Source organism: Panthera tigris, chromosome C1 (assembly GCF_018350195.1).
Source record: "Panthera tigris isolate Pti1 chromosome C1, P.tigris_Pti1_mat1.1, whole genome shotgun sequence".
NCBI classification, from domain to species: domain Eukaryota; kingdom Metazoa; phylum Chordata; class Mammalia; order Carnivora; family Felidae; genus Panthera; species Panthera tigris.
Genome location: NC_056667.1, coordinates 219,775,005 through 219,784,129, shown reverse-complemented (window position 1 = coordinate 219,784,129; position 9,125 = coordinate 219,775,005). Strand labels below are relative to the sequence as shown.

The following is a 9,125-nucleotide window of genomic DNA, read 5'->3' as shown; positions in this document are numbered from 1 at the left end:
AATGCAAAGGCACAGCGTCCGGGTGGCTCAGTCGGTTAAGCATCGGACTCTTGATTTCAGCTCAGGTCACGACTCCGGGATCGTGAGATCGAGCCCCGCGTCGGGCCCTGTGCTGACGGTGCAGAGCCTGCTTGGGATTCTGTCTCTCCCTCTCTCTCTGCCCCTCCCACGCTGTCTCTCTCGGTCTCTCTCAGAATAAATAAATAAACTTTAAAAAATAAACAAAAAATACCACAAAGGCCACCACTCCGCACACCAGGCCCATGACCCTGCGCGATGCCCAGGCAGCCCACACTCTCGGGGGACGGCGACACCTGGGTGCCGCTGTCTGCTTGCCCTCCGGCTCCCTGTCAACCCCCCAGGCTCTTCGGGAGCAGCGTCTCAAGAAAACCAAGCTGTCGGCCGCTAGTAACGCCATCCGGCAGGGAGGCAGGGAGCGAGGCCAGCAGACTCCACATTTCTGGACGGAGGACCGAGGGACACGTGTGCGCCAACAGCTACGTGCCAGGAGCCAAATTACGTCTCGGGATCTGCAGCCAGACAGAAGACAGCTCGCTGTCCCAGCAACTGACCTGAGGCCAAGTGCGCGTCACGAAGCCCATATAAGTGAGTGACGGGCGAGACCAGCGGGTGAGCTCTGGAGAGACAGAGGGCGCCCACCCCGGGGAAGACACCCCAGGACGCCCAGTGACTGGGCCGAGAGTCACCTGCAAAGTAAGCTCTGATGTGCCGGGCGACCTCGCTGGCGGGAGGCAGGGCGGCATCTGGGGGCCCCTAATACGTGAGCACCACGGAGGGGGGTTGGGGCGCACACGAGAATTCAACTTCGTGGTGACTGTTTCCAGGCGGGTTTCTGGTGGCGACGCCCTGGGTGCAGACCCAGCTGGCGTTGAGTTCATCCCGCGTCCGGCTCCGGGGTCTGTGTTCACTCCGGGTCCTCCACCTGCTTTCTGGATTTCCCGCTGTCTGTCTGTCTGTCTGTCTCTCCCCCACGAGGGTCGGCAGGGCCGAGCCTCCTCGGGAGCCCTGCAGGGGAGCGCAGGGGAGGGCAGCAAGGGCTCGGCCTCCCGCTTGTACTGATGTGAACGAACGCGCCTCCGAGGGGGGCCACGGGGGGGTTCCTGTGCCCAGAGGCACGAGCAGGCGCGCTGCCCCCCGCGGACCGCCGGGGGTGGGTGCGCTCAGGTGCGTGGGCTCAGCACGACTCCCGGCTGCCGGCGCGGCTGGTCGCAGCCCTTCCGGTAAACCGCGCGTCGTAGGTTTCCGGAACATCAGAGAGGGCCCCCACGGCTGACTTTTTGCATCTGTAGGGAAGCCTCGAGAAAAGCATTAAAGTGCTCACAACACTCCTCCTGACGGTCCACGCGGCCCCACGGCCACTGTACCTGCGTCCACGGCTGGACGGTCACGGCGGCAGCCGCCACGTGGTACGGCACGGTGCCCGCCGAAGGGGGTGACGTGCCGGGGGCACACGAGCCCTTCGCTTTCCCCCAACTGGGAAGACGCTGGTATGTCTCTTCCCCATCAGGGTGCAAGTCACGCAGTAAAGGGAGGGCCTGTCCCGAGACGTGAGTGGGGACGCAGGGCCTCGTGTCCCCGAGCTCCGACAGCCGGGACGTTCCCAGGGCTGTGTGGGGCTCAGGCAGCTGCAGGCTGGGGATGTACCCTCGTTCAGAGAAGCCCGGAGGACCCAGGCTGTGTCCTGTGTGCCCTCACGGCTGACCTGAGAGCAGGAGCCAAAAGGATTGGCTGCAAGTGACATCAGTCAGCCTGCCTGGACCACTTTCTCTCAAATAGCAGGACTGACTTCTTTGCCATGTTCTGGCACATTCGGCCCCAAGTCAGGGCGATTTCAGACCAAGGGTTATCCCTTCTGGAAGTCCAGTGAGGTGGTCTGTGCCAGGCCGGCCTGGGTGGCCTCGGGGGCAGTGCTGTAACCGGGGACCGTCTGCTCCGCAGCCCAGGACACTAAGTCCGCCGGGCAACCAATGGTACGGGCTTGTCCGCCACGTATCAGCTCATCACGGCCACACTCCAAGGCCACCTCGTCCTGAGACCAGAGGCCTCCTGGGAGCTGAGCATCAGCAAGATCACAAACCCAGAAGGCAGGCTCCCTCCTGGGACCCTGCCCCTCCTCCCTCCCGGGACCCCTGCCCCTCCTCCCTCCTGGGACCCTGCCCCTCCTCCCTCCCGGGACCCTGCCCCTCCTCCCTCCAGGGCCCCCTGCCCCTCCTCCCTCCCGGGACCCTGCCCCTCCTCCCTCCCGGGACCACTGCCCTTCCTCCCTCCAGGGCCCCCTGCCCCTCCTCCCTCCCGGGACCCTACCCCTCCTCCCTCCAGGGCCCCCTGCCCCTCCTCCCTCCCGGGACCCTACCCCTCCTCCCTCCAGGGCCCCCTGCCCCTCCTCCCTCCCGGGACCCTGCCCATCCTCCCTCCCGGGACCCTGCCCCTCCTCCCTCCCGGGACCCCTGTCCCTCCTCCCTCCCGGGACCCTGCCCCTCCTCCCTCCAGGGCCCCCTGCCCCTCCTCCCTCCCAGGACCCTGCCCCTCCTTCCTCCCGGGACCACTGCCCTTCCTCCCTCCTGGGACCCCTGCCCCTCCTCCCTCCTGGGACCACTGCCCTTCCTCTCTCCCGGGACCCTGCCCCTCCTCCCTCCAGGGCCCCCTGCCCCTCCTCCCTCCCGGGACCACTGCCCTTCCTCCCTCCCGGGACCCTGCCCCTCCTCCCTCCCGGGACCCCTGCCCCTCCTCCCTCCCGGGACCCCTGCCCTCTACTCCCAGGGACCCTTGCCCTCTTCCTTCCCAGGGACCTCTAATCCCCTCCTCCCAGGAACCCCTAACCACTCGTCCCAGGAACTGCTGACGCCCCTGGGGACCCCTGCCCTCCCCCCCATTAACCTCTACCCCCCTCCTTCCAGGAACCCCTGACCCCTCCTCCCCCACAGAACCCCTGCCCCATCCTGGGGACCCCTGCCCCTCTTCCCCAGGACCCCTGTCCTCCCAGGTCCCCACCTTTGTTGGAGGCCAGCACTGAGTCACTCTCCAGAGCACAGGGGCCCTCCTCTTGGGTCCCCTACTTTCTGTTGCCAGCACAGAAGTCTCAACTTCTAATGAGACTCCCCGTCTCCTCCTGACCTTGGTTAATGTGGGGGGGTGGGGGGGACACAGGTCTTGATTTGCTTTCAGAAGCCCCAGTGAACACAATTGGGGCAGCCCTGCTGGGCTGAGGCAGGAGCCCCCCAGCTGACCTCCACCCACCTCTGGGCTCTTGTCCCGGGGCCGGGCTCTGCTGCCTGTGCCCCCAGGGCCTCTCCTAGGAGCCGGCCCTGCCCGCCTGCAGCGGGAGCCCAGAGGCCCTGGGGGTGGGGAGGGGGCTTCTCCCTCAACTTCACACCCCTGAACTCAGCCAGCAGCAGGTCAGGGAAGGAAACCCCCTCACTGCCTTCGCCCCAAAGATCACAGGGTCCCCAGGGATCCCGCCACACACCGGCTGCAGGAGGGGCTGAGGGCCAATGATCACCCTGAGGTCTGGCCCAGGCCCCCCACCTTCACAATGCTAATTCATTCGTGTCCTGCTCACTTAAATGTTTGCACACACCCACGGGCCCCAACTGTGCAGGTGTTTTACGTGCCGTCCTGGGTGCTGCGGATGCTTCCAAGAGAGATCCCAACAGTGAGAGAGGAAAGGACTGGGTCCCCAGGAGAGGTCAGGCAGGCTTCTGGAAGCTTGCAGATGGAAGGAGTGGCCAGCTGGAGCCTTGCTGGCACTCTGGTGAAGCACAACAAAATCAATTGTAGGAAGTGACATTTAAAAGACAGAAAGCCCATTTTCTTTTTATGGGACCCACACAAAATTCCAGCCAAACAGCCATGGAAGCTCCTAGCCTCTTCCCTGTGATTGTCCCCAAGGTGCCACCACGGGGCCCGAAGGGAGGGCCAGGCAGAGGCGGCATCGAAGCCCGGTCCGCAAGGGTCCTGATGGCAGGGGCATCACCTGGTCCATCTCACTGTTTTCAGTCTGTGCCCTGCTCCCGCAGGTCCCCCAGCGCGTCCCCGATGTGTCCAGGTGTCCCTCCCCCTGGGCACAGTGGCCTCTGGTTCCTGGGAGGGTTCACTCCCGGAACTCGGTGCCTCCAGCTTCGAAACAAGCGTGTGTGAAGCATGATGTCAGATGAGTTTTGCTAAATGTCAACTTCAAGTTCCTTCTTGTAATTTTTTAACTTGAGTGTAGTTGGCACAAGACGTCACATCACTTTCAGGTGTACAACGCGGTGACCGGACGGCGTGGGCAGGACGCCGTGCTCCCACGAGCGTAGCTCCCGGCTGTCACCGCGCGACGCTCCTCCAGCGCCACCGGCTGTGGTCCCCGCGCTGGGCCTCCCGCGCCAGGACTCCTTCGCCCCATAACCGTAACCAGAAGCCTGGCCCTCCCTCCCCCCTGCGCCCGTCTCTCCAGCCCCACCCCTCCCCTCTGGCAACCACCAGGGCAGGGCGTTCTCTGCATTTATGGGTCTCTTCCTGCTTTTTTTGCTTGTTTTGTTTTGTTTTTTAGATAACACATATAAGTGAAATTCTATGGTTTTTGTCTTTCTCTGGTTGATTTGTTTCACTCAGCATAATATATTCTAGGCCCACCCAGGTGGTTACAAATGACAAGGTTTCATCCCTTTTGTCTGGCTGAGTGATATTCCACTGTATATTATACACCACATCCTCTTTATCCATCATCCGTCAATGGGCAGTTGGGCTGCTTCCATGTCTTGGCCATTGTAGATAGCGCTGCTATAAACATGGGGGTGTATATGTCAAATTAGTGGGTTTTGTTTTGGGGGGGGTTGTAAATACCCAATCATGGAACTTTGAGGTCATAAGGCAGTTCTATTTTCAATTTTTTGAAGAATCTCCATACTGTTTTTGGCCATGGCTGCACCAGTTTGCATTCCCACCAACAGTGTAAGAGGGTTGCCCTTTCTCTGTGTCCCCCCCAAAACCTGCTGTTTTCTGTGCTATTGATTTTAGCCATTCTGACAGGTGTGAGGTGACATCTCATTGTGGTTTTGATTTGTATTTCCCTGATGATGAGTGATGTTGAGCATTTTCTCATGTGTCTATTGGCCATCTGGATGTCTTCTTTGGGAAAGTGTCTGTTCATATCTTTTGCCCATTTTTAATGGAATTGTTTGGTTTTTGTTTTGTTTTGTGTGCTGAATTGTGTAAGTTCTTTACAGATTTTGTTTTTGTGTGTGATTTTTTTTATTTTTTAATGTTTTTTTATTTTTGAGAGAGAGAGAGAAAGGAACAGAGCACGAGAGAGAGAGGGGGAGACACAGAATCCAAAGCAGTCTCCAGGCTCTGAGCTGTCAGCACAGAGCCCAACATACAGCTCAAACTCAGAACGGGGAGATCATGACCTGAGCCAAAGTCGGATGCTTAAATGACTGAGCCACCCAGGCATCCCTGCCTTAGATTTGAGATACTAACCCTTATTAGGTCAGACCCCGGAGGCTGCTCTCAGGCGTGCCTACCGACTACCTCCCTGACAGATTCGGTGTGGGGGTCCCCACGTGGGTGTCCTGAGAACCACCCTTCTCCGAGAATCAGGGATTTGAGGCTGAATCCTCCTCATGGTTAACACGCCCACTCCCTGTGCAGTCCAACCAACACAGCACAAAACGGCTAAGTGTCATCAATTTTCCCTTTGACAGAAGATGAGCAAAAGCTACACTCTGAAGCAGCCTGGAAGAATAGCCTACGATGCTGGTGTGATAAAGAAGTTTTGGGAGGAAAAGATCGAGCTGCACACAAAACAGCTGCAGAGCGAGGACATGAGGACCCGCAGGAGCGCCCTGGACAGGTGAGCTCGCTGCAGAGCACGGCCTGGGGCCGCTCGGCCATCACCATCCAGACACCGGCACTGCCCTCAGATTCAGTCACAGGAGGAGCGGCTGCAGCCACGGAACACCACTCACATTGACTCAGCTTAGAACCTTGATCACTGGGCTGGGGAGGAGAATGCCCCATCCCTGCAACCCCACCCGCTAACACCTACCAGCCCACCTGCCACCACCCAGCCTTCCACTCCCCGTCCCTGCATCCCTCCCTCCCTCCCCCCATCCCCCGCTCCCCCATCCCCCACTCCGGAAGGTCTTGCTTGAAGTTATCAAAGAAGCCTTGTCTGGCGCAGACTGATTTTCTGACCGTTTCCCCCCCGGAGTGCAGGCTAAATCATCACACTCCTTCCCACACGTTTGCAGACCCAAAGCCCCTTTCTTCCCTGAGATGAGGCGAGGGGTCTGTGGGTGCAGAAGAGGGTCTCCTAGGTGACCCCGGGCAGACTCAGGGGTGCCTGGTCTCAGGGACAGCTAAAAGGGCAGGTTAGCACATAATTCGCACCTAGACAAGGGCTCAGATGGCCAGATATTCCAGAGTGACCACAGCTTTCATCCTCAAACAGCCCAGCAGCTGCTGCCCTGGGTGCCCAGTTGGAAAGGAGGGTTCCCGGAGGGGCAGTGGGACCAGGTCTGGTGCTGACCTTGCCGGAGGCCCGGCTGCCATCATCCAGGACACCTCACCTGTCATCCAGCACACGTGTCCCCGACAGGCCCAGTACGGGAGGCCGGGGTGTCCCTCCTCTCTGCATGGCTCAGCCCCCCACCTCACACACAGCCCGAACACGGGAAGAAGGGGCCTCCCACTAATGCCTCCTGCCAGCCCTCGGCTCCCGCGTGAGGGCGCCATGGCCTCAGCCTTGTCCTACGTGCACCTTCAGGCCCTGGAAACTTCTGGGTCTTCTGCCCACAGACCCGGGCCCCAGGAACGGGCGCCGCGTCAGACAGTGAGAGTGTGGTCGGCAGTGGCTGGGTTAGTCACTGAGGGTCTGGGCTGCTCAGGGACAGACTGTGGAGTGTGACCTTCTGTGGGGGATATGGGACTATTATTAGGCCGCAGACCTGGCCGGAAAGATTGTTCCCTGTCTGCTGGACAACAGCAATCCCCACAGCATCCCCACAGCCATCCTACGTGCTCCCGGGAGCCATGTCTGGCCCTGGGCCCAGCCAGTCAGCAGCTGCGCCCTGGTGAGGGGACAGGAACATGACCCCCACGTGACACCAGCCTAACGGCCTGCTGCTTCGAGGCACCTTCCTCATTCACGTCTCCGGCTGCTGGAACAGCATCTATGTGCACGACTCTTACCAGTTTGTCCTCCAGACCCAGAGGCGTTCGGGAGCTGGGCTCCCAGCCCACACCGCGCCCTCCAAACCCAAACCACACAGCAGGGCCGCGGCCTGCACACAGATGTTCAGGTCTGTTCCCACCCAGTCACCCCGTGTGTCATGCTGTGGTCACAGCAATGCGCCACCAGCGGGCAGGCGGGCTGGGCAGGCGGCTGGGAGTACCCCGGCAGGGGCCCGTGCGAGGGCACTGGTGAGGGGGCCCCGGCCGACCGTGGGGACTCGGTCCGGTCCCCGTGAGCACATCTCCTACACAACAAACCAGGCCCACTGACAAAGGAGGAATTCAGGACATGGCTCAGTCTCTCCCGGCCTCAGAAGTTTCCAGAAGCTGCTTCCTGGACAGAGCACTTTCCCTCTCCAGGCTGGGGACCGGAGTGAGCCCCTCCGTGTTGGGCCGTCGCCCCCGCCCGGGACCGGCCAGGCCTCCGAGGTGGCAGGGCTCTCTGGGACCCACAAGGTCACGGCCGCTGGCCGCCTGGAAGGGGACGGCTGCACGGGAACATGTGCGGAGGTGCCGACAGAGGCCTGGCTGCCGCCGGCCCATGGCTGACTCACAGGCCGAAATTATCGTTGTCCTAGGCTCCGCGGCGAGTGGGCTCGGATGCTGGAGGGCAGGAACAAGATGCTGCAGGGCCCCCCCGAGGCCCCCACGCGGCCGTGCCTGCTGGGCCCCCAGCCTTCCCACGCACGAGACACGACGGCAGCCTGAGGCTGCGGGGCCTGAGCGCAAGCGGCAGTCGGAGGCGTTGCTCATCCCCCGTCCCTGCGGCCACGGGTCCCATCACGGCGTCACCCTCCCCCCAGCACATGGCAGGTACCCAATAAAGCCCAACATTATCAGATTACATGTTTTGTGCAAACTTTTCTTCATACCTTTAACATTTACACACATTGGAAGCTCCCGTGGTGTTTTTAGCCCCTAAGAAGCCACAGGCACCTGTCCTGGGCTCCGGCCTCCTGCCTGCAGCCTGGAACTCGGCTCTTTCTTGCCTTTGATCGAAATACACGCGTAAACTCAACCCCAGGATGCGGCCTCGTGTGATGCTGGGTAGAGCTCTGTGTTTGTGCAGAATTCTCTTAAATGCTTCATTCATTAGCCACAACATCTCAGGAAACTAAACATCCTTATTTTTATAGTTGGAAAGTTCAGGATTGGAAAGTTGTGTGTTCAGGGCGCCTGGGTGGCTCAGTGGGTTGAGGGTCTGACTCTTGATTTCAGCTTCAGGTCATGATCCCGGGTCATGGGGTTGAGCGCCACGTCAGGCTCACAGTTGAACATGGAGTCTGCTTAGGATTCTCTCTCTCTCTCTCTCTCTCTCTCTCTCTTTCTCTAAAATAAATTTTTTTTAATTTTTTTAAAAAGGAAAGGCGTGTGTTTCCAAAGCCACGAAGGTTGTTAGGGTCGGGGTTCAGTGCTTGGCCACACTTGTCCTGTCCCTTGGCACCCCAGCTATGGCTGTGACCACCCTGGAGTCCTGGGCAAGAAAACCGAGCACACAGCGGAGGCCAGGCCACCAGAGGACCTGGGCCACATCAGCCGACGGGGACCCAGACTGCAGCCAGCAGCCGTCCCGATGTGTGAGCCCAAAGCCCACCACCCCTGTCCTCACTGCGCCCGCCCTGCTGTCACCGCTGCACTTCATCCTTAGTGACACAGGACCCCCGTTCGGGGGACGGGATCCGGTCTGTGTCCTCTCTCCAGATGTAACTGCTTACAGGGTTTGGGTTTTGTTTCGTTTGACCCTCTGATCAAGTTGGCAGAGAGACAGGATGAGCAGGACTTCGCAGGTCATGGGAGGCTCCCCAGAGGAAACACTGACGCCTACAGCTAAGTAACACCCGGAGCCACGCAGGTTCCTCGTAGGCACCCCCAGAGCGGAGCACAGACCA

The 9,125-nt window shown here is 60.4% G+C and overlaps 1 protein-coding gene across 1 annotated transcript; it reads left to right on the top strand.

Moving 5' to 3' along the window:
• Nucleotides 1–653: 653 nt before the first annotated feature.
• On the top strand, nucleotides 654–7,944 carry FAM240C (family with sequence similarity 240 member C). Its single transcript, XM_042993940.1, has 3 exons — nucleotides 654–714; nucleotides 5,706–5,854; nucleotides 7,815–7,944. Exons 2-3 carry the CDS (start codon nucleotides 5,709–5,711, stop codon nucleotides 7,942–7,944), a joined length of 276 nt encoding a protein of 91 aa, XP_042849874.1. The 5' UTR covers nucleotides 654–714; nucleotides 5,706–5,708.
• The last annotated feature ends 1,181 nt before the right edge of the window (nucleotides 7,945–9,125 follow it).

Bases quoted from the DNA above. Each gene is read 5' to 3' on its own strand.
- FAM240C (XM_042993940.1), top strand. From the start codon at position 5,709: ATGAGCAAAAGCTACACTCTGAAGCAGCCTGGAAGAATAGCCTACGAT. The intron at 5,855-7,814 runs GTGAGCTCGCTG...TCGTTGTCCTAG, and splicing joins CGCAGGAGCGCCCTGGACAG to GCTCCGCGGCGAGTGGGCTC.